Source organism: Tympanuchus pallidicinctus, unplaced genomic scaffold, assembly GCF_026119805.1.
Source record: "Tympanuchus pallidicinctus isolate F22 unplaced genomic scaffold, pur_lepc_1.0 scaffold5, whole genome shotgun sequence".
Taxonomy (NCBI): Eukaryota; Metazoa; Chordata; class Aves; order Galliformes; family Phasianidae; genus Tympanuchus; species Tympanuchus pallidicinctus.
Window position 1 is genome coordinate 72,018,969 of NW_026294769.1, and position 27,087 is coordinate 72,046,055.

At 40.4% G+C, this 27,087-nt stretch overlaps 1 protein-coding gene across 6 annotated transcripts in view; it reads right to left on the minus strand.

Annotated features, from left to right (window-relative positions):
• TRAPPC9 (trafficking protein particle complex subunit 9) overlaps positions 1-27,087 on the minus strand; it is a 468,020-nt gene that overhangs the window by 437,997 nt on the left and 2,936 nt on the right. For 5 of the 6 annotated variants that reach the window (XM_052703585.1, XM_052703584.1, XM_052703587.1 and 2 more), the window contains exons 3-9: positions 20,291-20,436; positions 18,761-18,889; positions 15,713-15,739; positions 14,376-14,497; positions 12,189-12,314; positions 6,547-6,763; positions 4,575-4,718 (exon numbers count right to left, since the gene is read on the minus strand). In XM_052703585.1, the coding sequence (XP_052559545.1) occupies positions 4,575-4,718; positions 6,547-6,763; positions 12,189-12,314; positions 14,376-14,497; positions 15,713-15,739; positions 18,761-18,889; positions 20,291-20,436 (911 nt within the window). The remainder of the gene's footprint in view (positions 1-4,574; positions 4,719-6,546; positions 6,764-12,188; positions 12,315-14,375; positions 14,498-15,712; positions 15,740-18,760; positions 18,890-20,290; positions 20,437-27,087) is intronic. The other variant, XM_052703586.1, reaches the window with a different exon arrangement.

The window sequence follows — 27,087 nt, forward strand, 5'->3', positions numbered from 1 at the left end:
CTCGAAGTAACAAGGCCTTTTTTTCTTAGATAGAACTACATTCCTATCACTCTACAGACCATGGGCACTCATGGCATGCAGGCACTATCTGACATAAACCATAAAAACAGTCCCTGATCAAGAAATAAAACACCAATCCATGGTATTTCTTCTGCAGTGCTTCTATGAAGACAGAAGTCATACACACTGTAACTGAAAATCCACACACAAACTCTTCGTAATGGACACTGATGAACTCTGTTAATAAGGTTTGCTTCTGAAGAGAAAATATTCAGTCAAGGCAAAGTGATCCCCTCAGCACTTCATCACATGCAGGACTTATCTACACTTATCTGTCCTTGTGTTGAAGAGAAGCGTCTTAAGATTTTCACTAAAGATTTCCTACACTTCAGTGAATCCCTGACAGTGGCTAGAGTAACAGTTCTGCAGAGCGTCTGTATCTAAACGGTATTTGCAATGACATCTTTTGCAGTTTGATAGGGCTAAAACAAGTTTCATCATGGTACGTGTGGAAAGATAAATAAGCTAAAATTGTTCTAAATCTTACACTCAGGGAGCAAAGAAAGTTTTGCTAACTAGATCAACAAAACTGAACCAACCAGTGCGCCTTATCTTCCAGACCAAAAGACATTCTGTAGTCATAGCTGTGGAACTCAGCCTTTTAATTTTTGGTCACTGTTGCATCTGAGAAGACTAAAAACAAGGTCATCATAGAAAGACTCTGATGCCCACAGCTGAGAACTCTGCGCTACGTGATGCCCACTGTTCTGCTTCTGGTGTTGAAAAGTCAACATACATACGTGAGAGGCCATGCTGACTTTCCTTAAGTAGTTAGCCAATGTGCTTCTGTTACTAAAAAAAGTTATCATCCTAATCCAGAGAAGGATAAAACCGGAAGAATAGAAACGTTGAGACACTGAAGGCCATGCAGATACTGCAGAAGTATCTGTGCTGACAGTGCAGTTGGCTGGAAGAATACTGAAAAGGGTATGAAGAGGGCTGAGGTCAGGTTCAAAAGGCAGAATAACTGAACTACTGCACTTGATAAAGGAAGTACACAAGAGATAGATCAGCAGAGATCTCAAATGTGAAGTCTGTCATCTCATTAGAAGTCTAAAAAGCACAAAAATAATTAGAGAATCGGTAGATTTTAATGGCAGAGGTGTAACAAGAGGTACCAAAAGGTGTACATTATTTCCCAAATAAGTAACTTTGATGACATTTAAAGAAGGGAAATTCACCAAGAAAGGAATGAAGCATTTCATCCCACACCATGAACAGAAAGAAAAGATCACTTCTGTGCACTTACATCCTTGCCACCAGAAAAGTTAGCAAAGAAGCAGGTGTAATGGAGTTGAAAAACCATGAAAACCTGAAAGAATCCAAACCTGCATGAGAGACACACGTTATCTGTAAGTGGATTCTGCATGGGTAGCTCACACAGCAATAACAGCTGTTGCAAAGTAACCGTGTGTTTAGGCAAGCCATCATGAGATAGGTCACCTCCGAATCATTTGTTGGCAATAGAATTACAATCCTTAAGTACTATTGATACTATCCATAACTAAAAACAAAACAAACAAACAAAAAAACCCTAGTTTTTCAAGCATCTGACCTTATCCAAATTAAATTCAATGTGAACTGTACAGTATCACGCTTCAAAAAGTATTATAACAAAGTGAGAGAATGAATTCTGAGCAATTTTGCAATTGCCTATTTTAATTCTTATTTAAAGAAAGAGTGATTCTTAAGGGCTTGCTAAAACACAATGGCTTGAGATCACAGAGCTTTAATGCACAATTTGATTTCTCTTTTTGCTAACCACAAGACTGCATTTTACAGATTTACGTACTGAAATAGCTTAGTTTTAAATCAGACTCTCAAATTCCATGCTGTTAAAATAATGACTGACATCTCCCATTTACTTGATGATACTTTTATTCAGATTTGCCAGGCTCCATGGCTGGAAATTCTAATCCCAGTGATTATATACAAAAGTTCTGTTTTTATAATAATTATCAGTGTCATTCAATTAATTCAAAAACAGGAAAATTGTGTTTTAAACACAAACCAGTTTTGACAATGTATTTGTGCTCTGTGAATAGAAGCAAGACCTTCTAATTATTAGATCTTTCATTGTAACCACTAAATTTCATCCTCATCCTTTAAATTCTCCTTGTAGTAAAGATGAAATCAAGTTTTTCTGTCTCCTGAAGTCCCACTTTCTCAATTTCAGCTGATCTAACAAATGAATAGAATCAGATTAACAAGCTAGAGTAAGGGAATATTCCTTTTCTGCCCATACAAAGCAAATCCCAAGACAGAAAAGGGCTGGATTATGTTCCAGTGCTAAATGTTTAGCTGGCAACTTCCTTTCATTTGGAGTTTTCACTTCCATTAGTTTTATTTTTAAAGATGAGCTGCTAACTACCTGAAATTTAAGTGTAGTATTTAACATACATCACCAATTACAAGCTATAAAATAGGAAGTGTGTCCTATTTAAGAAATAAACACATCATTGTAAAGAGAGGCAGCCTGACATCCAGCCAACATTCAGGAGATTCAAAACTCAGTGGCAAATACAAAAAAAGTTCTTTGGACTTTTTTAAGATTTGGGACTAGCAATATTATAGGTGGAAATATATGGAACAGCTCAAAGCCTTGTCTGCAATGGAATTTTCCATCCTTAAGAAAAAAACAACAGTGAAACTTCCCTTATGAGCCTAGAAAAATCAAAGGACCTTTTAACAGCAAGTAACATTTACAGACAGATAATTTATTTCAGTTTATCAGTTCTCCTTCCTCTGTTACTGATTTGATCCACTAAACAGACAAGGGAATTTATTAGTAGGCTCCCAGCAAAATGCTTGCTGCAGAAGTCACCAAGGAGTGACATTTGCTCATTATTGAAAGCAATAAAGAGAGAAAAACATGCTGAATTCAATTTCCATCAGAAACATCCTTCCAACATGCTTTCCAACAGAATCATCTAGATTGGAAGAGACCTTCCTTGAAGTCTAACCATCCATCTAATGATACCAAGTCCCATCACTACAGACACCACAGACACACATCTCTTAAATGCCTCCAAACACTGGGACAGCACTGTTCCCCTGAACAGCCTCTGTCAAATGCATGACCACACTCTCCAAGAAGAAATTCTTTCTAATGTCCAGCCTGAACCTCCCCTGACACAACTTCAGACCTTCAGCTTTAGATCTGAGGAGACCAACACCTTCTTCTTTAGAAACTCTGCAGGTAGTTGTGGAGAGCCACGAGGTCTCCCTTTAGCCTCCTCTAAACTAAACAAATCCAGTTCCCTCAGTCTCTCCTCACAAGTCTTGCTGTCCAGTCACTTGAGCAGCATCACTGCTCTGCATATGCTCAAGCTACTCAGAATCTTTCTTGTAGTAAGGGACCAAAAACTGAACAGTACTGAACAGTGCCATGCCTTCTTGGCCACCTGGGCACGCTGCTGGCTCACGCTCAGCCAGCTGTCAAACAGCACCCCCAGGACACCACTAGTGAGCAGCCAACAAATTAATTAATTTCTGCTCACCAGGACTTCCTGAGCAATGCCAGCCAGGCACATTTTTTACCCAGCAAACCGTACACCTGTCCAAGCCATGAGCAGACACTTTTTCCAGGATATACTGTGGAAAACTGCGTCAAGTACTTTACTAAACTTGAGGTAAATAATACTCACAGCTCTTCCCCATCTACTGAGTGAGTAATCTTGTAATGGAGATCAAGTTATGTAGGACCTGCCTTTTGCAAACCCATGCTGGCTGTGCATGTTCACTTGATTCTTCCAAATGTGACATCTGCCCTATAAACTTCCCAGGTACCAAGGTCAGACTGACAGTCTTAAAGTTCTCCGGATCTTCCTTCCTGCCCTTCTTAAGAGTTGGGTGAACTAAGATTCTCCTCCCGTGGCAACTTTCAAGCTTTCTCCAGTGAAGGTCCTCTTACAGATGGATCCAATCAGTTCCCAGCAGAAAGGTTTCTCTAAGAAGCCCAATATCTCTGGCTATGACCCCAGTCCTGCAGCAATGCATTGATCCACCAGGTCCAAAGTGGTACTTTTAAAGCATTTTCCTTTGACTGATAAAGAGATCACCTCTGTTCCAGAGTCTCTTACAGCTGCTCATCCACTCCATCAGTTTATTCAGAAAACCTACAGCAGAACTACAGCAGACTCTTCTTTCCTTTCCCAATTATTCTCAATCTCTTCGCTGCTGCTAGCATTTTCTAGTGCTTTTCATTTTTTTAATCCACAACACAAATTATTCTCTCCAATCACACACCTAATATTTACAGAGGAAATCAAGCACTGAAGCAGTCAATTTGCAGATGGAAAACATTCAAGAAAGTTTTAGTTAGATGCTATATATTAAGGTCAGAATATTGCAATATTTGAAATTATTAACACTGGATACTTGATTGATTGCCAGCAAACAGCTACAAAATACAAGCAATCCTCTAATTTCTGTCCTTTCCATTACTTCTCAAATGAAGTACACTTCAAAAACACTACAGAATAAAGCACAGATAACTTTTTTAAAAATCGTACCTTGATCAGAAAGAAAATCCAGCATGGTCTGGAGAAGGAAAGACAGATGCCTGACGGATAGGGCAGGATTGCCCATTCTTCTTGAAGCATATACTAGTTCATGAAGCAAACGCATCTGCACTGCAGCCCATCCTCTGTGAGTTCCTACAAAGTGAACAGTCATTTAATTTATTTATTCTTAAGGCAGAAGTCATAAAATAAACAATTTTATTTGGTTTCCTGTACATATTAAGCAGTAACTTAACGATACATAAAAATCACCCAACAGAACCAATAATTACAAAACCCAAAGCTTGAACTCAAAATGATAGGAAAACCAAGGTATTTGGATTTACTTCTGTTTTTAAATGTAAAGCAATTTTTTTAATATATTCTTGTCTACTGTCAATATTTATCATTGGAATTGAGAAAGTTAACGCTTCCTGTAAAGAAAAAACACAGTGCACAATTTTTGAACTTTCAGAACCAAAAATTGATGAGATTTCATGCAACAAACTTCATTTTCATCCAAACTTAGCATTTCCTAAATCTAAGGAAGGACTAATCCCAAAGTCTAAAGACCAAGCCATGCCTGTATTTTGTTACATTCTGTTGCCATGCAGCTGATGGCAGCAGAGGGGAAGTCTGACAAAATGCCATCTGACACAGAAGTGCATATGAAACAAAGGTGTGGAACTGAATTCCTCCTTGTGAAAAAAATGGCACCCAATGCATTCAATGCTGAATGGTGGGTGGTACATTTCAGCAGTGGCTTCAGGAAGTGACCTGAAAGACAAGCCACGTTCCTGATAGCCACCAGATGAAGATGTCACACTATAAAATGAAGAGTGTCAACCAACTCATCCACACAAATCAGCAAATGGGAGTGACTAAGCTGAAAAACAATGTTTTGTCCATGAGAATTTACTCTATCAAATAATCATAGAATCACAGAATCATAGAATGGCCTGGGTTGAAAAGGACCACAATGATCATCTGGTTTCAACTCCCTGCTATGTACAGGGTCGCCAACCACCAGATCAGGCTGCCCAGAGCCACATCCAGCCTGGCCTTGAATGCCTCCAGGGATGGGGCATCCACAACCTCCTTGGGTAACCTGTTCCAGTGCATCACCACCTTCTGTGTGAAAAAATTCCTCCAGTTTCCATGGAAATAAATAGGAGGCACTACTTTTGGAGCAGCCAACGCATGTTCAAATATAGCCTACCTGAAGAATGGTGGCAGACAGTATGAAAAAACTTGCAGAAAGCAAAGACAGTACTTAGCAACTATAGGAATAGCCACTTGTTATTATGAGCTGGTTTTGCTTTGTTGGATTGTTATTGTGGTTTTTCTTTATTTTTAATAGATGCCAAAAAATAGCAATTCAAAAGATAAAATTGTTTAAAATTGTTTAAATATTTAAAAGCTAGTCTTATAGATAATATCACACAGATTTAATCTGTGGAGAAACATGACATATTTGACCTTACAGATACAAATGCAAGCTTACACACACGCACGTAATTACATCTATATTTGTATGAGTGTGTCTCTGTATAAAAGTATAAAAGAATCTTTCATTCTTTGATTATAAGCCATACTGAAATTAATACAATTTCTCAAACACAAAGCTGAAAGCACATAATTAAAAAATACACTGAAATAAAATGACCTTTCTTGTACTGACAAGCATAAAATCACAAAGACATTTTGAAACAGTAGAAGAGAAGCTCTCATTAATAAAACACATTTGCTACAAACAGAGGAACGCAGCAATACACTCAGCAGCAGCTCTCAGAAATTCCAAACTATCAAAAGCAACACCAGCAAAAAGCAAAGGTGCTGTTTTGAAGAGCTACTCTGTTTGCCACAATTCTTTTTGGATAGGTAAAGGATTTGGGTTTTATTTGATGTTTCTCAAGGAAATCAGTAATATAAAGCCACCTGAGTGACACCGTAAGCAAACGCATGCTCCCCCAGAGACATTTACCTTTGCTGAAATCTTTAGGATCCAATGATAAACTGTAGCCAGGGAGAGTTTCCAAAAGCAATTTGTAGCAGGCCCTCCATCCAGGCTCTGGGATGCTGGGTGCAGCACACTGCATTGCTGCGATACGCTTGAAAAAAGCAGACTTGCGGTGAAAACCAATTCGTTCGTACAGCTCCGAAAGAATGCTGTAACGCTGGATTTTTTCTTCTTCTGAGAGCTGAAATTGAAAAGAAAATGGAACTGTTTTTAATTCAACACAGTTTTCAAGGATGTTACTGAGTAACACAATAAAAAAGAAGAAAAAATGTAATAGGCATCTCCACCACAGAAGGCCAGCATGATTGCACACAGCCAGTCATGCCAACCCCTACTGCCAGGAAATCTTCAGCTTGCTTCAGAAGTTCATCTGCTAACAAGAACAGCAAGGATGCTTTTTCTAAACAACTTAGTTAGTTATCAGTACTATGAAGTGTAAGTTAGTCAAAACAGCTGAAAATAGCTAGAGTTTCATATCTTATGGGTGATACTTAGCATGATATTCAGGTGCACGATAAGAACATAAAAATACACCGCTTCCAAAAACTACTCATTTATCAGGTTAAATGTTTGAACCACTTCAACAGCAAACCTAAACTCTCAGTTTTTATGAGTCTCTGATCTCGTAAATCACAAAATATTCCTACCATGATACCGTATCTGTGCAAACTGTCAACAAATGGGGTAGAATTCAGTGAAAGCTCAAGCCCCATTAGGTTTCAAGTACAAACAAACTTGGTAAGCCACCACTATATGCTACTGTAGCTTGCCAACATATATGCAAGGGGCCCGTGCAATTGCTCCTTTCTCATAATGAATAAGAGTTAGGTTGCCCAAGGAGGTTGTGGATGCCCCATCCCTGGAGGCATTCAAGGCCAGGCTGGATTGGCTCTGGGCAGCCTGGTCTGGTGGGTGGTGACCCTGCACATAGCAGGGGGTTGAAACCAGATGATCACTGTGGTCCTTCTCAACCCAGGCCATTCTGTGATTCTGTGATCCAGTAACAAGTAGAGTTCTCAGAATGGATCAATGATGACACCTAGTGCACGATACTGAACATGCACAAACAAAAGCAATATCAAATATTACTAAGAGTTACTCTGTATGTTAACAGCTTTACAGGCATTTACGATGACAAAGTTCACAGAAAAATAACATGATGGACACAAACCAGAATTTCTGCACATAATTCTTCAAAACGAAAAGCATCAATCTCAATTTTTTGTTTAATGACATAGAATCATACAGGTTGCAAAAGACCACAAGGTTCACCCAGTCCAGCCATCAATCAATCAATCATCACCATGCTCACTCAGCCATGCCCATCACTGCCACATGCTTCTATAAAACCTCCACGGACAGTGACTCCACCACCTCCCTGGGCAGCCTGTTCCAATAATTGCAGGCATTTTCAGACTCTGAATGTCAGAAGATTATAGGTACACTAATGACTTTTACAGAAATACTCATAAAGCTTCAAAACATTTTTTAAATCACATAAATGCTGACATCATTACAAAATGGTGAGAAAACTGTTTCTGTAAGTCACTACTAATTTCAGGCTGTGTCACAAAGAATGCTCAAAGAAGCTTGGGAGTTTTCAGAGAGCACCATGACCCTATCTGACAGCTCAAATCCTAGTAGTTCAAAAGATCCAGAGACACAGACAGACTAGCAAATCATTCTGGCAAGCTTCAGACAGCTTCTGCAGCTGAAGTTGCTACTTCCCTACGACATAAGACTGCACAATGCAAAACCACAGCACAACCATACAACAGACCAATCCTGTAACAGGAGCTGTAAAAAGGCAATTGTACTGAGCTGAAAATGCAGCTGGAAAGAAAAGAACGCACAAAAATGAAATACAGATCAGTTTAAGAACAGTTTATCAGAATCTTGAAAAGCCAGCATTCAGGAAGAACATGAGGTGTTACATTATTTCACCCATTCAGGCAGAGAAGCTGCTCCAACTTCTTTTCCCCCCTATTTATGTCATTTTTAAAAACCTAGTGAAATACAACAAATGACAGCAGAATTGAAAAGGCCATTTTGATCAAGTATTAGAGTCAGAAAAGCTTAAATAAGTTATCAAATCTATTTCTCAAGTACAAAACACTGTCAGTATTCACACATGTCTAGAAAACTAAATTGCTAAGATGGGAAGAGAATCACAGAATCGTAGAATAGCTCAGGCTACAAATGATCTTAAAGAGCACCCAGCTCCAGCCCCATGCTAAGGGCATGGACATCTTCCACTAGATCAGGTATCCAAAAGCCCTATCCAGTGCCCTGAGCATTTGCAGGGTTGAGGCATGCACAGCTGGGCAGCACCTCACCACCCTCACAGTGAAGAATTACTGATATCAAAGCTAAACCTACTGGTTTCTAGCTTAAAAGCCATTGTTCCTTGTCATGTCTTTACACTCCCTGACAGAAGGCCATGACAGCGTTACAGATGTGAGCGCACACTAATTGGAAACAGCTGAGAGGCAACAGATTCTCTTAAAAGTTTTCATTTTTACCTTATTTGAGTAAGTTTTCAACACTGGCACCACTTGTCACTCAAAGCTACTCACTTTATTTTTTGCAGTTGCAGAAAGCTGTGCCTCATTGTTAACAGAGACACCAAAACTGTGTTTTCCCTCTGCACAAATAGGTCAGTGTCACCACTCAAGGGCTTAAAAGAAACAAGAAAACAATCCCACACTGATACACCAACTAATTATTTCAGGGAGGGCTGTGTACATTCAGCACACTATCAGTGCAGCATCACAAATACCTTTCCTAGCTTCGTAATTTTGTACAAGTTTAACACACGGATGCAAAATGGCCAACACCTAAAGCAGAGCATCTTTTCTAGCTAATTAATTTTCATTTGATTGTTACAAAAAACCAAGTCAGCAACCACAATCGTAAAGGCCGTAGTTTACTATCTAAACAAATGAGAAAGCTTTTTATCAGGCTTGTTCTAAGGTAAGCTCTCAACTCTTTGAAAGGGTTGATAACTGCAGGACAAGGGGAAATGGTTTTAAGTCGAGGAAGGGGAGATTTAAGTTGGATGTGAGGGGGAAGTTCTTTACAGATTGAGAGTGGTGAGGTGCTGGAACAGGCTGCCCAGAGAGGCTGTGGATGCCTCGTCCCTGGAGGTGTTGAAGGCCAGGTTGGATGGGGCCCTGGGCAGCCTGGTCTGGTATTAAATGGGGAGGTTTGTGGCCCTGCATGTGGCAGGGGGTTGGAGCTTCATGATCCTTGAGGTCCCTTCCAACCCAGGCCTTTCTGTGATTCTGTGTGATTCTGTAAGCTTTCACAAGAGAAGCTTGTTACATGATTTTTGATTATTCCTAACTACATTAAAGTAAACTTTTATAATCTCACTTCCTTTGTAACTGGCAGTTACAATTCATTCTTTGTAATTGGATGCAAAGATAAGTCTCATTACCCTGGAGCCCTCTTAAAATCAGAAGACTCATTAGATAATTTTACAAGTCTGAGGAGATCAAATACATGTGGAAAGAAATCAGTTTTCCTCTCCATCAGAGACACACACTTTATTCTGTGTTTTTCTGCTATCTGATATCGGTTGTGCTGATGTTCTACCTACCTGCAAGAAGAAAACAGTTCCCTGTTTGTTTTTCTGCTTTACATATACAAAGATGCATCTGCAGGGTGAACAGCTGATGCCGTACATCAAAGTAACTTAATGGAAGAAATAAAGAAGAAGGAAACAGAGCAGCTGGCCGGTAAGAGAAGCAGTGGGGCTTCCAGACTGCCCAGATTTATTTGTTGTCTCCTATGCAGCAGGTGGCAGAAACAAGGATGCCTTCTCATCACGTTTCTTCTCTACATGCTTTTCCCAAAGACCTACTTCAACTCACAGTTGTTCCTATTTGTGACACTGGAGCACGCTTTGATCAGGACAGGTGCTGCATTCTGACTGGCTGCCAAACTTTGTGCTTCTGTATAACTCAGCAGCTCTTTGAATGCATTACATACTTTGTCGTTTACTAAATTCTGCTTTTTTTTTTTTTGCTCTGAAATTTACAACATAATGGGATGGGGGAGGAGAACAAGGGATCCTCCCAATGATGGTAATTACTTCCATAATAAACACAACAATAAACACAATTAAACAATAAACACAATTACAGCAACACCTAAGCTTGCAGGCCAAGAGAATGACAATGCAAGAGCAACCAGGGAAAAATACAGGCACAGTGGCTTCACAAAAATACTGGCCTATGTTAAAGGCTACTGGCTAAAGAGCTGCCAGGGAAAGGGACTGCATAATTAAGAAGGTCCTTAGCACTGAAAAAATTTAGCAGTTTAGGCACTCTGTAACAAAACCCATGATTTATATGAGTTTATTAACTAATGAAATTCTCCTCTCTTTGGGTTAGAAAAAAATGAGAGCATTTTTAGGTTTAATGATCAAAGGAGATTATCTCCTGGTGAGTTTCTGAAAGATGCAGTCCGAATTCCACCAAAAGGATCATCTTCAAATTACATCAATTATTCTGCTTCTCTCATTAATTTGCCATCCCGATCAGGGCTTTAGCTCAATGCTGAGGACTTTAACTGCTAGTTTCACCAAGCCAGAATGAGCAGAAAAGGAAAAACAGTGAGACACCTAACAGCTTATAACAAGTTGTTTCAAGCACAGCCATTTTTGGTAAGCAGTGACACTGGCACGAGACATTGATACCAGCTTGTTTTGTGGTGGTACAGACATCTGTTTAGCTGGATATGAACGAGATCACCAGAACTCAGCTCTAACTAGAGAGGCTCAGGATAATACGGTTGGACTGCTGATCTTGAAGGTCTTTTCCAACCTAGGTGATTCAGTGATTCTGTGATAGTCTCTGCAGGAACTGCACACAGAGCCAAGCTCGTAGCTGCAAGACTACACTATTCATTTTTCATTATGAAGATCTATTATTTGAATATTATCAAGTGTTAAAAAGCTGAACCAGTCCTCTAAAGCAAGTACTTACAAAGTACAGAAACTACCCAAACACTGCTTTTGATTACACATGGCAATGTTCAACTCCTTCCTGAAACAGAAAGATCTACATGCACATTGCTCCTTCACATGCTGCCTCCTGGTCTCACAGTTCCAAATATTTTTTTGCCTCTAAATTCCTTTCTAATTTGGCACTCTGACACTGCATAACAAAAATGCAGCATTATACTCTGAACTGACTGCAACAGACCATTCCTGATTTTCTGTTTCACTGAACAAGATACAATCAAGCAATAAAAACCCATCACAGGAGAGCTGTCCTAAGCAGCTGTTTTTCCCTAGCCCAACTCAATGGAATAGCAGTGGAACATTCTGTCTTCATGAGAGAGAATCAGTAGAATCTCTAATCTCAAAGTCCTCATGTTTGTTAATGAGTTCTGAACACCTACTTTAACCAGACTCACAGATGTGAAAACCATAGGAAGTCAAGCCCTGGTGAGAAGCAAGGGAATGAGAAGCAAGTAGTAAACAGTTCTCACTTCTGTGATACAGAAAAGAAACTGGAGTCTTCTAAAAGTGAGTGAGTTTCACATTTGAGGGTAATCTCAAGCAGGAACAGAAAATTAACTGGACTTTCTGCACTTACCTGGCGAAGATTGATATAAACTGCATTCTGAAGGAACTCAGAGGCTTCCATGCTCCTTTTCTGTATTGCAAGGACTCTCACTGCCTTCACGCAGGCTTCCAGTTCGATGACACCTGCATTCTTGTACTTGAAGAGAGAAAAGCTTACAGTATGGTACCTACTAGATTTGATAAGTATTCCTCAACACACAGATCAGCTGTCACATCTTACCAAAGCCTGCCATCCCCTAAGTCTAGTGACTACACCATTACATTATCCACATATGACCAAGTGAAAATTAAGGTGTCATCTAAACGTTACTGTGCAATACAACCATTTTCAGCCTCTTCACTCACATTTATTTTGAGACGCTGCACAGTTTCACATCTTAGAGTTCAGATGAGCAGAAAAATTGGGAATATTGGTATCATTTTGGATAACCTCGGATATGTGGGGAATTTACGTGCAGGTTTGTAACAAAGTGATGATTTTTACCTGCACGATACAATACCCATGTAAGCTGAAAGCTGCTGTTTGACAGCTCAGTTTTAAGTTCTTCACCACCTAAAATTCTTCTATCAAGGTAAATGGAAATTTATTTTGCCTTCTCCGCTAAACACAAAATATATTACATGGCACAGGAAACTGTACCAACAGAACTGTAGTTTTACTGCTCCAGTTTTATCTTCAGTTATAACAGTACCATCAGTCACAAACCATTCTGGGTTTTCTTACATGTTTGTCATGTTTGGAATTCAGTGGGGGAAATACAGCTCAAAGTGAAATGCAAGAGTCACCACCAAAGCACAGTTATACATTACTTCCTCGTGTATTTGAGATATCAGCAAAAACAAAGCATTGGAGAGTGAATCCATTTCAGAAGATGCTGTGAAGGCTTCTTATGCTCAGTGATAATGTGAAAAATGTGCAGAAAGTGCTGCTCCCTCAGCACTACAGCGAGTTATTCTATGCGTAGCTCTCAGACAGACAAAAGCTAAATACACTTGTGTTGAACAGCCACAGGACCAAATTATTTGTTATTTGCAAGTGAAGTTGTAGAGAGGCAAAGTTATTACTTGCTAAGTGCATAACAGATATTATTATAATCAAAATACCTACACCCTGATCAAGTTATCCTTCTGAAGAAACCACATCCTCTCTAGATGAGCAACTTACCCTTATGACAACATGAAAAGCCTAACGTATGCTTGAGAATTACTGTTATACTGACAGATTCAAATTTACCTGAAACTACCCCCAAAAACTGCCACGCTCCAGAGCTTCTAAGCACAAATTAACTCACAGACACAAATCACATTCTTTCATTTAGATAATTTCCCTTCAGTACAAGCATGGAAATGACATCTCCCATTCACGTGGCTTCATTTAAAGATACTTTCAGATATCAAAGAATAATTGGAAGGAAAAAAAGGGATTAAAGGATATATAACTGCATAGTAACACAATAAAATTTAGCTTTAGTTCTGACAAGGATATTAAGCCACTCTTGTCACAGCAAGAGATTATTTTTCCTCCATATTATCAAAGCAAACACGAAGCTACCTTATTATCTTACGCTCTGAACATCTGCATAAAAATCTACAAAAAATTCCTGTAAAGATGAAAACAGTTTAATCCTTGTAAATCCTCATTTCTGTTTGTCTTTTGCATTTCCTCCATGACCCCTCCTCTCCACCTGCACTAAAAGCCACCCTCCCTGAACCCTCTTATAAAACCATATCCAGCCTCAGCACCCCCCCCTTCAGAAACCTCTGAATTCCCCAGAGATCTCTCCAGCAGGCACAGCAAACAAGCATCCAGCTCACACAGTGCATGAAAGCACTGTGCTTTTGCTGCTGTGTGTAATAACTGCTGCAAGTAGTAACTAACAAACCTTCTAAGTGTGTAATACTTGTTCTTAAGTACTTGCTTTAAAAATTTAAGACAATTAATCCAAAAGCTCCAGGTATAAGCAGGCATTGTAAATACCACCCTCGTCATGTTGCTGTTCCAGGTCCAAACAAAGGACCAAGGGCCACAGATGTCCCAACTGCACTCAGTGCAGCAGCATAAATTATTCCCATTTGTTCCATTATTGTGTTTCAAAAATTATAATGCACGTGCTTTAGAAGATTCTCTGAAACTATAAGCACAGCACTTTGTTATTTACAAGAATTGCAGTGACATTTCAAAGCTGAGCAGGAATACCTTGCCATAGTAAGAAATGGCTTCCTTATATTTATCGATGATGTCTTCAGGACTAAGGCAATTCTTGGCACGTCCTATCTCAGCACTGGTATCTGCATTTATCCCATTTGAAGTCAGTGCACCTAGAACAGAACAGGACAAGAAATGAGCAGAAGGACTTTGTGTAAGTATTAAATATCTCAGAAAAAGAAGAAGAAAAAAAAAAAAACCTGGGCCGTGCTGCAGGTTTAAGCAGAGCATACACAAAGCATCTGCCCTGCCTAGCAAATACTGGCTCTGTTTCACTGTTTTCCCACACCACGTTACAGTGCAAAAATAAATAAATAAATAAATAAGAATGAAAATCAATCATACATCAGTAAACAGGACATAACAAAAACAAAACAAGGAAAAAAACCCTCAATCTTTTATAGTTACTCAAGTATTCAGACTACGAGTAAAATATTGGATTGCGAGAATTACATTACGGCCACATCTGTTCATGCAAATTTTAACCACTCAGCTTTTCTTTGCTTTAATTACAAACTATTTCTAAAGCACACCCAAAAAAAATGTGCAAGCTTCTTTCTAACGTAATTATCTGAAGGTGACCTCCTCCAATCATTTAAAACAAATCCAACCCCATGACCAATCTCAGACAACCTATGCAGCTTTACAGCATAGGTGAAGGCCTCCAGGTCTGAGCCTTCCACATTAATAACAACAATTTCTTGGGGCTCAAGCAAAATAGTAAGGATTTGCTCTTCTTGTATAAGAAAGAAAGCAGATGGAGAGTCTTTATATTTACAGGGGATCAGAATCTGAAATAGAGGCCAAGGAAATCTGGGTATTATGAAGCGTATGAAAATTTTATTTCTATAACTCAATTTTATTGCAGAGTTAATAACATTGAAAACATACATCAAGGGTTTAGAAGGTTTAGAAACGCTCTGTATCTCTTTACACGGGACTTAATCTGCAGGATCACATGCCTCAATTTATACAGGAATTGATTTCTCCAGGTGGATAACTGCAGAGAAAAGCACCACGAGGAGACCTTCCACTCACTCTGTAAATTCAGATATATGTTACTTGTGCTCAAACACTACAGAACTTTCTCCTGTGCCTGTCAACATTAGAAGAATTACACCACAGGCATCTGTAGATTGAACACTTTCAGGTGTTTTCCAGAAGCTAACAGCAAAATCTTTCTTCATGATGATTTAAGATTTATAGCTAAAACCTGAAGCATCAGGAATCTGTACTGGTTTTGGCAAGTGGCATTAAGTACATAAATGCAAAACAAATGCAAATAATAACAAGAAAATAATTTGGAAACATGCATGAAAATAATGTACCTGGATCAATGAGAACTTCTTGTGCCCCTAAAAGGAGGAACAAAAATGATTCTTTTTCAGCCTTAAATATAGCCAACAAAATAAGCTCTTACACTGTTTCATAACAATCAGCAGGCTTGAATGAAATCATAAAGCCTATTAGAATCATCACTGCTATTTTGAAGGACTACCAATTACATATCAAGTAGTCACCACATGGTAATTCTTTTTTTTTTTTTTTTTTTTTTAAGAAAAAAACAAATGTAGAAATACCATCAACTTGCAATAAACTCCAAAACAGGTCAAGAAAAACTGAATCATTTTCACTGCACACTTTAAAGCCAACTTCCTTTTCTCACGCCTTGCTTTAGATGGCAATTTTTTGTCGCAGTGCACTTCTATTCTGATTTCAGGTGGCCAGAACATATGGCCAGAAGTTATACCAGAGGAGGTTTAGGTTGGATATTAGGAGAAACTTTTTCTCTCAAAGGGTGGTCAGGCACTGCAATGGCTGCCCAGGGAGGTGGTGGAATCGCCGTCCCTGGCAGTGTTCAAGAGGCGCCTGGATGAGGAGCTACGAGAGATGGTTTAGTGCTTGTGGTACTGATAGGAATGGGGGGGTGGTTGGACTGGATCTTGCAGGTCGTTTCCAACCTTGTGATTCTGTGATTCAGGTCCTACAGTGCTTAAACCTGCATTAAATCCACACTGTACTCTAGAAGAACATTTTTGAAGAGCTGTATCCAATACATCCCCCTCTGATTATTACCGCAGAGGGTGGTGACACACTGGAACAGGTTGCTGTTCAAGGCAATTCAATTCAGGCATTCAAGACCAGGCTGGATGTGGCTCTGGGCAGCCTGGGTCTGGTGGTTGGCGACCCTGCACATAGCAGGGGGTTGAAACCAGATGATCACTGTGGTCCTTTTCAGCCCATTCTATGACTTTATGACTGTCATTAATTTCACACCATCAAATTTACTGGAGTAAAGCCAACAAGCCACACTATTCTCAAAGTTGACAAGATGTGCACAAAACCTGGATTAACAGACGTGTAACTCCTTGCTAACCTAAGTTCTGATTCAGCAATAAAGTTAAGATTGAGGGTTAAGCAGTCTAAAGCAATGCTTTATGTAAAGTCAAACTTCCTTAAAATGCCAAAACTCCTTTTCCATGGCCAGCAGGGTACTGCAGTGCACAGGTTCAAATAATGACCAAGGAAACTTAATGGCCACCACTCCATGGTTCCCTCCCTCTCTCAGGCGAGTACTTCAAACTCTATGCTATTCATTCTCTTTTGAATCAACTAATCCTATCAAAAGAGCTTCAAAAAAGCTGAAGGGTCAATCAACCCCAACTAGACAACATTCTGATGGCTACAACACTTCCCAGGTATGTATTAAAAGTATTTCAATTCTCCTTAGTAGGGAAAAAAAACACTAACACCTCCTCCTGAGGGTTTAGTCTGTATTATAGAAGCATTATATAATGCTTCTCTCTCCAGAGATGTTTTTGACACGTTTTAAAGCAAATAAACACAACAATTTGTTTGAGCAGCCAGGCCCAAAGTTGTTATTTTTTTTTCATGGAAAAGTGCCAAACTGTTGAAGAGATTCACAACAAAACACTTCTCTTGACCAAGTCTGGGCACAAGATAGTGCCAAGAAACCCTGTGCTGGCAAGGCTGAAGTACAGGCACAAGAAGAGGTGCAATTCCAGGCACATCAGTAAGCAATAAAGGTAATTAACACATCTATATTCCTTACAAGTAGGCATAAGTTGAATGCTTATTCCACATAGGTCATTTTTTGATTTGCCTAAAATTTGGAAATGCCTTTTGTATCCAGCCTGGTCCCTCTAACAATGTAGACTATAAACAAGGATGCAGTTCAGAGATTTTAAAGTATTGAAAAGAAACTTATAGAAAACTGTAAAGGGAAAAGACCAAAGAACAAATGCTGTATGACCAGGCAGAGTTCAGGATTTCACATCTGATTTGTTTCTTTCTTGAGTTAACAAGGAGGACCCGTTAGAAACGATAGTTAGAATACTGCTGAAGACTTGTTGAAAGATGGAGAAAGATTAAGAACTGTTGAAGTTTTATCCTGATGGGCAATATAAAATGCACTATGGGACCAAATGGACAGATTTTAACCCCTAGACATTATCTCCTCAGTGGCATTTTCTCCCTAAATGCAGTAATATTTATTACCTAGTTCATCATCTGGTGTCAGTACATACAGTACATACTACAGATAACAGATGAATGAAGATGGGTGGAGCTGCTGTTTAAAAGGAATTCATTCTGACTGCACACACTCACGGATACTTAGACCAGCACTTAAACCCAGAGTCTGTTTGTTTCAGTATTGTGGAAGACTGTAAATACATACAAAGATATAAAAAATATACAAACAGCTCTGCTGGGTGAGACCAAAGCCTGTCTCACCATCCTCTCTCCCACCAAGCATGTAAAAACAAAGCTATTTATTATCACGTTTCACCTTGCCTTCAGTAACTTATAGCTCAGACATTCGAAATGCACAGATTTCACAATAATTAATACTTTTTTTTTTCTTTTATTATCCTAGCCATCCTCTCCAGGAAGCCACAGAAGCTTTCAGAAGCCTCAATACCATGTAGCAAGTGTTAGGTTATGCACTCATCTGCACAATCACAATAGAGCATTGAGAAACAATGAGAGTTGAACCCAGCAGTTTAATCAGAGTAGACAGAGCAGTCCAGGAGTGTTAACTCTCTCGAAGGGTTTCGCAGACTGCTCTCCAAATCACCTTAACAGACTGAGGGATGTTACTGTCTACCATCTTATGGATTCTAGGATGCAGGGAAAGAGCACTCTGGGATTGTGCAAGACTTTCTTATGGGATACACGGGAGATTAACCAACAGCAGGGAAAAGGAGGAATGAAGGCAGATTAGGGAGGAACAAATATGGAAAACATGGATAGGTAAGGGGAGTGTGTATCCGTGCGTGGAGGTCAGAGTACAAACATCTGGAATGGGGCTCTGAGTCCCAGTGCTTGGAATAGAAGTCAAATTCCTTGCTTACCTGGTCTGTGCCTGTTGCCTGCTTCAGCAGAAAGAGAGCCTCCGTGTGCTCTACGAGATCCAACTTTACCTCCAGTCCCACCAGGGTAATGATAGATGACTGATGCTGAACATAAACCCTCAAGAGCAGCTAAAACAAAAACAAAAACCAGCAGATCAGTGAAGACACTTTCAAGAAGTGAAGTATCGTGTAGAAGCATCTATTTACATGAATATGAGGTACACTTCAGTTGGAGAGTAGGCAGTGGAAAAGGCTGAGATAGTCAATGCCCTTTTTATCTCTGTTCTTGCTGATAACATTTACCCTCAGGCTCCTCAAGTCCCCACAGCTATTAGCATCATCTGTAGGAACAAGTGCTATCCACAGCAGAGGAGTAAAAGCATCCAAAGTACTTCACCCAATTAGAAACAAATCCACAAAACCAGTTAGGATGCTCCTGAGGATGCAGGCAGCTGGCCAATGTCACTGTGAGACCACTTTCTTACACCTTGAGCTTTAGAATAACTGGACAAAGGGAAACATCACACCCAACATCAGGAAGAAGGTACCAGGGGTCTACAAAGCAATTAGGAAGCCCAATGCACTCAGCTGTCCAGCAAGGCTGTAAAAAAATCCTTCTGGAAGCCATTTCCAAGCATATGAAGAACAAGAAGGTGACTTGGAACAGCAAACATCAATTTATCAAGGACAACTAAGATTTCAGCAACCTCTCTGCCTCCTATGATGTGACGATTAGCTCTGTGGGCACAGGAAAGGAAGTAGATGTTGTATATCCTCAGGTTTACAATGTCATGAGACAAAGCAATCTTCATAGCCAAAACAATAAGACTGATTTGGATAGGTGGACTGTAAAGCAGGTAGAAAATGCTAGGTTCACAGGACTGACCAGCACTGCAAAGTCCAAATAGTTGCCAGTTACTAATGGTGTTCTCCTTCTGGAATCAGTACTGGGGACAATATTCTGTAACAAAAGCACTTAAGAAGCCAAATGGACTTTCACAGAATTCAAAGAATGGCCTGGGTTAGAAGAGACCTCAAGGATCATGAAGCTCCAACTTCCTGCCACATGCAGGGCCACCAATTTAATACCAGACCTGACTGCCCAGGGCCCCATCCAGTCTGGCCTTGAACACCTTCAGGGACGGGGCAACCACAGCCTCTTTGGGCAGCCTGTTCCAGCACCTCACCACTCTCATAGTAAAGAACTTCCCCCTGACATCCAACCTAAATCTTCTCTCCTTTAACTTAAAATCATTTCCCCTTGTCCTGCTCTTATCTACTCTTCCAAAGTGCTGACTCCCCTCCTGTTTACAGGCTCCCTTTAGGTACTGAAAGGTGGCAACCGTAAAGCTAAGAATAGAAGGAAAATGTTAAGTTAAACACACATGGCTTTCGTAGATGTAAAAGCAAAAAAAAAAAAATCTAACAGTTGAATCTCAATACCTACAGGAAAGATTTTGAAATCATCTGTATACTTCACTGAAAAAAAGAAACATTTTCCTAAAAAGTTATTTAATCAATGAAACACACCTCCGAGCCACAGGAAGTCGTTCACGGAGCGCAGAAGTTCCACAGCCATGTGATAATGCACCAGGGAATCCTGTAACATCCCAGCCTGCAAACACAGGTCACCAACGTGCTTCCGCATCCGGCCCTGACAGCGTTTCTTATAGTGTCTGCAAAGCAAAGGATGCAATTATGAAGTTATTTCCAAGAACAATCACATGAGGTAATGAACACTTAAAGTCAATTTTCTTTCCTCTTTCATAATAGATTGACATTACTGTATTCTGCTTCTCTGAGCAAGCATCCAGTGTGAATTCTAAGCAACACAATATGCAAAAGTAAATGACCAGCATTTGGAGGAGATGCTAAAAAGAAAAATGCGTTGCATGTTTTAGCTATATAGCATTTATACACTTGTAGTTGGATATAAATGACTGCTCTTCAGAGCACTTGAACAGCCTCACCTCCATTAAAGAAACACCATCTTTTTAGAACTGCTATGCTTCATGAACAAAGAACGCGTTAAAGCCACTAACAGCAAAACGATCTCCTGGAAAGTTCCCTTCCATTTTCATCCTATTCCACATTTAACAGGCTCAGTATAACCACTGCCACTTCAGGCAAGGACTGTCAGGGTTTCACCTGCCACTCCTTTTTCATTTGCTCAAATAAAATCTGACCCAGCATCAGCAATACCATTTCCTTCCTTTTCCAAACAAAATCCCCACACAACACCAATGCACCCTTATTGAAAAGAGTTTTAGGCTTTGTAGAACTAGAGAGGCAACTGGGACACAAATCAATGCAACAAAGGCACAAAGCTCGCTACTTTATTATTTAATACATTGCAGCCAAACAAATGTAAACAGACGTGATGTGGAACATACTGTGCTTCCAAAGTAACTCATGATTTAAGACAGGAGAGATCAGTCATCATTCACAGAATCACAGAATGGCCAGGGCTGGAAGGGATCTCAAGGATCATGAAGCTCCAACCCCCTGCCACACGCAGGGCCACCAACCTCCTCATTTAATACCAGACCAGGCTGCCCAGGGCCCCATCCAACCTGGCCTTGAACACCTCCAGGGACAGGGCATCCACAACTTCTCTGGGCAGCCTGTTCCAGCACCTCACCACTCTCAATCTGTAAAGAACTTCCCCCTCACATCCAACTTAAATCTCCCCTTCCTCAACTTAAAACCATTTCCCCCTGTCCTGCAGTTATCAACCCTTTCAAAGAGTTGATTCCCCTCCTGTTTGTAGGCTCCCTTTAGGTACTGAAAGGCTGCAATGAGGTCACCCTGCAGCCTTCTTTTTTCTCCATGCTGAACAAGCCCAGCTCCCTCAGCCTGTCTTTGTAGGGGAGATGCTCCAGTCCCCCGATCACCTTTGCAGCTCTCCTCTGGACCCTCTCCAACAGCTCCCTGTCTTTCTTGTACTGGGAGCAGTACATTCAGAGCAACACTACTCTTTCTTGAGTTTATCAGCAATCCTTCAGATCTCCCCTTCAGCAGACATATTTCCTAGCAAGAATATCCTTGCTCTCCCTGCTCTAGAGATACTGTGGATGCCCCATCCTGGGGCATTCCAGGTGTTCAAGGCCAGGTTGGATGGGGCCATGGGCAGCCTGGTCTGGTATTAAATGGGGAGGTTGGTGGCCCTGCATGTGGCAGAGGGTTGGTCCCTTCCAGCCCTGGCCATTCTGTGATTCTGTGATACCTTACATGGCTTAGAATTAAACTTCAGCCCAGTTACTGTACTTGTTGATTTACATCTCTCCAATAGTGTATCTTCACGATCTAATAATGTCTTCCAAGTCTATGAATATAAAAATACACGCATACATACAACATATAATTTCACATTCCAAAATGCACATCAAGGAAAAGAAGTCTTTTTATGTTTAGACAGTAGATTGAAACACAAGGAAGCCACCTGAGAATGAAGCTTTAATTGAAGGAATTGCTGCAGATGTTGCTCTTTGTTACATGAAAGGAGTCTCTGCAAACAACCTGGATAACATGGGCTTCCAAAAACACAGAGGACCACATCAGACTGACTGTCATGGTTTTATGCTTGTAATTTGCATCAGCTCTGGCTATACTTTTATCATTACCCAGTTCAGCAATTCAAAAAACAGGTAATGTGCATTTTATGAGACATTGCACTTTTATACCCCAAAATAAGACTTGAGTATATGGGGAACTGTCATGATTATGTAATTAAAAGGGACCTGAGGTGGTGCTTTTCTTAATTTCCCTTCCAGAACTGAGAAGGAAATAGGTCCATCCTAATTCCTTTTAAATATGTGAAAACCTCAACGCTTTTCACCCGACATTTTCAAGTAATCTGTAGATTTATGGACAAATTATTTCTTATTCTCTCAAAACTGTGATTTTAAAGCTTTTTCCTCCAGATTTTCCAGATTATATGTTAAGCTTATAAATATGAGTCATTCAATGAAAGCAAAAGGGACAGTGCTAGGCAGCTGAGCCAGAACTTAACACCCAAACCATTTCTACAACACTGCCTCACCAGCAGCTCTCCCTAACCAATACCTCATTTTGCCAAAACTTTACCCATGCATTACAGTATAACTTGGACATCAACAAGCACTGCTTATTCAAACTATTTCTCTTCTAGGAATTATCCCTGTTTATAAACAAAAAGATCAATTTATTCTCGATGATGAAGAAATTTACCTCTATTCAAAGACCAAATTCACTCAACATAAATATTATGCCAAGAAAGGATTTACTTCTTACGATCCCTTCAATCATTCATTATGCTCCTGGAAAACAGCTTCTTGTGAATTATAGAGGAAGTCTGCATTGTAGACATGTAGAGACTGTGTCTTATGTAGCTCTCACGATGTCACACAAGGACACTATTTATCAGTTAGTGCAAGTGTGTCCAAAAAAATATAAAAGGGGAAGATTTCAATAAAGGTAAACCCACTTTTCATGGACAGAAAAACTCAATTCATTTGGTATTTGTGATGCTTGCTTCAGAAAAAATCTCATGTCTACAACATCAGGTGATCAGGATTAAGATGACCAGAGGGCTGCAGCATCTCTCCTATGAGGAAAGGTTGAGGGAACTGGGCTTGTTTAGCATGGAGGAGAGAAGGCTCCGGGGAGACCTCACTGTGGACTTCCAATGTTTGAAGGGCGCATATCAACAGGAGGGGGAACGGCTGTCTATGAGGGTGGACAGTGATAGGACAAGGGGGAATGGTTTTAAACTGATACAGGGGAGGTTTAGGTTGGATATTAGGAGGAAGTTTTTCACTCAGAGGGTGGTGATGCACTGGAACAGGTTGCCCAAGGAGGCTGTGGATGCCCCATCCCTGGAGGCATTCAAGGCCAGGCTGGATGTGGCTCTGGGCAGCCTGGTCTGGTGGTTGGCGACCCTGCACATAGCAGGGGGTTGAAACCAGATGATCACTGTGGTCCTTTTCAACCCAAGCCATTCTGTGATTCTATGATTAAAGGCACGACAAAGAAATGGAGTTTCTTCAATCCATATCGGTTGCAAATTTAATGGGAAAAAATAAGCAGGCACATTTATCTCAGCATGAAATTCCAAAATGGTAACATTCAGCTGGCTCTGCTTCACAGCTTTACATGAAGGATCAGGCCACAAAGCTGAAAGCAAGCAGTGTGTAGATATCTTCTTTCTCTAGTTTCATTTTGATTAAAACATTGATTAATTATTTTGGTTCTTTACAGCTTAGCTCTGTTTGATGACAGGAAGTTCACACACAGTAATGGCTACTTTCTGTCCATTAGGTCCTTCCCATACCCCACTGATCAGAGCTGTTTCTCTTTTGTCCTGCTAAGACAAAGTCTTAGCAAAGCCACTCCCGTGTCTCACACAACAACACCATAAAAAGCCTTTCCTGAACTATCCTCTAAGAAAGTCATGCCCTATGATATAGGACCCACATGGAAAATCATAGAATCACAGAATCATAGAATGGCCTTGGGTTGAAAAGGACCACAATGATCATCTGATTTCAACCCCCCTGCAATGTGCAGGGTCACCAACCACCAGACCAGGCTGCCCAGAGCCACATCCAGCCTGGTCTTGAATGCCTCCAGGGATGGGGCATCCACAGCCTCCTTGGGGAACCTGTTCCAGTGCATCACCACCCTCTGAGTGAAAAACTTCCTCCTAATATCTGACCTAAAACTCCCCCATGTCAGTTTAAGACCATTTTCCCTTGTCCTCACTATCCACCCTCACAAACAGGTGTTCCCCCTCCTGTTGATATGCTCCCTTCAAGTACTGGAAGGCCACAATGAGGTCTCCCCCAAGCCTTCTCCTCTCCAAGCTAAACAAGCCCAGTTGCCTCAACCTTTCCTCACAGGAGGAAAACACCTCATAGGAGAGGTGCTCCAGCCCTCTGATCATCTCAGTGCCTTCCTCTGGACCCGCTCCAAGAGCTCCACGTCCTTCCTGTACAGGATGCCCCAGGCCTGGATGCAGTGCTGCAGATGGGGCCTCACAAGAGCTGAGCAGAGGGGGACAGTCACCTCCCTCTCCCTGCTGGCCACCCCTTTTTTAATGCAGCCCAGAACACAGTTGGCCTTCCGGGCTGTAAGCGCACACTGATGGCTCATGTCCAGCTTCTCATCTACCAGGACCCCCAAGTCCTTCTCTACAGGGCTGCTCTCAAGGAAACCTTCCCCCAGTTTGTATAAATACCTGGGATTGCCCTGACCCAAGTGCAGCAATCCATACCCGCCTCCAGCACCTGTAAATGCAGCTGACTACAAAAGGAATTTTCAGTCTTATTCTCTGAAGTAGTTTGCTTGTGTTCATTTGGTAGTCAACATACATTTCATTCTTCAAAATAACTGACCATCACTAGCAGTGCCCACAATTACTGCCTGAAAGCAGAGGACAATTAACCTGGCCTGAGAGCCAGACAGCACTACTCATTTCCAAATCTACTGCATTTGCTATTTAGGATGTATGTTTTCCCCCTTCATTCCCATTCTAGGATGCCACGATAATTTTTATACAGAAACTAGACTAAGAGTATTACAGTTCAAGACAGAATTTATTTTCACTACAAACCATCCAGTAACGAGTTTGAAGGATTTTCTGAATCCTGAATATTTCAGAATGGCTAAATTCAAAAACAAGAAACATGCAAAATGAATTTGCAAAATTCATGCAGAATGCTTCAACGAAAACTTCCATCCAATCCCACCAATTCCAATTAGCATGCAGAACTACAGACATCACCAATCATAACATTAATCTGACTTCAAACACAGCAGCGTTTCATCAACTGCCAGAAGGTCTGAATTTGGAAACCAAACACAGGCAGCAACAGCTTCATGGTTTTGGAGTTTAAAAGACAAAGCAAATTCCAGAGGCTAGCAGCCGCCTAAGCGCACTGTGTGTGCCCTACAAAACAAAATCAGCACTGCTACCAAATATAATTGCCAAATGCGCCAAAAAAGGGTCGAGGACAGCCGTGAGGCTCCAGGCAGCAATTGTTTGTGTGTGTACTGAAAAACAAAGAGAAAAAGCGACACTAAACTATGCAATGAAGGCAGAGTGGAGAGGCAGTGTATGGAAGAAAGCTAACTACTTTGCAACGTACGCAGTCACAGCCTACCTTTTCAGACCCAACAACAAACTCACAGGGCAGTATGAGAGAAGGAGGAAAAGAAAGGAACAAAACAAAAATTAGAAAGACAGAACAGAACTAAAATAAACAGCCACATACACATCCTGAGATATCACAAAGTCTGAGAAGTCAGTAAACAAATCCCATCTACACAGTATAGAGAAGCAGACATCCAGTAACAGAGCCCTCCCTTCTCACCACTCAGTACTATTAAAGGAATCCCTTATCAGCATTAAAAGAGAAAGATCCAAGAACAGAAACTGATGTAAAAAACATGTTCCTGATGTATGAACTGCATCTAAAAGACACTGATCATGTTACATTGATTATGAAATTCAGTGGCAAATATTAACGCTTGGTATTAATGTTAGTCTCACCATCTGAACATCGATCCTATCTATCGAGTTTGGACCATAAATATTAACCTTAATAGTTCACAGTAAATTGCAGAAGAAAAGCCTATTTTAAGAGATTGGGTAGTTTTAATTAGTCTTCATGTGATCATACATATGTAACTTCTTAACACGTTTTCTCTCAGTATACATAACTGCCTTCCCAAAAGAAGCCGCTCCATTTGCTTGTCTATTATTTTCACATGCAGCCCACGCATTTAGACAACCTTCATTCCTCACTGGACAGACTTACACAATGTAGCATCTTGCAAAGACACAACCTGGACTGAAGAAGGTCCTCTTTAACCCTGCGTCTCCGTATTTCCACTTACTGCAGTACATCCCCCTTAATTAGGGAACCTGTGATGTGATGCAACACTTCAAGCCAAGAAATAAAATAATAAATATCCTAGCATTTTCCATCTAAAGACTTCAGCTAGAAGGTTTAATTTGGTTTAACAAACCCGACCATAGTTCAAACCGCTTCACAGGCCTGAATTTCCACTAGGTAGAACACAGAAGCCAGAATACACTGTGCTGCTGAAAGGTGCCTGCACAGAGAAGCTCACGTTTGCTACACACATTTATTTCTCTCTCTGAAGGACAACTCTTTTTCAGCTCTTAAAACAGACGTAGCAACTCCACAGTAAAACAAAAGCTAAAAAATACTCTTTCAAACCAAAGAAGAAGTTTAGAATACTTATTTTTGCTAAACAGTGAAGTACATCAAGCACTTATTAAAGTATATCCACTGATCGAGACTTAATGAAAAACTATTTCA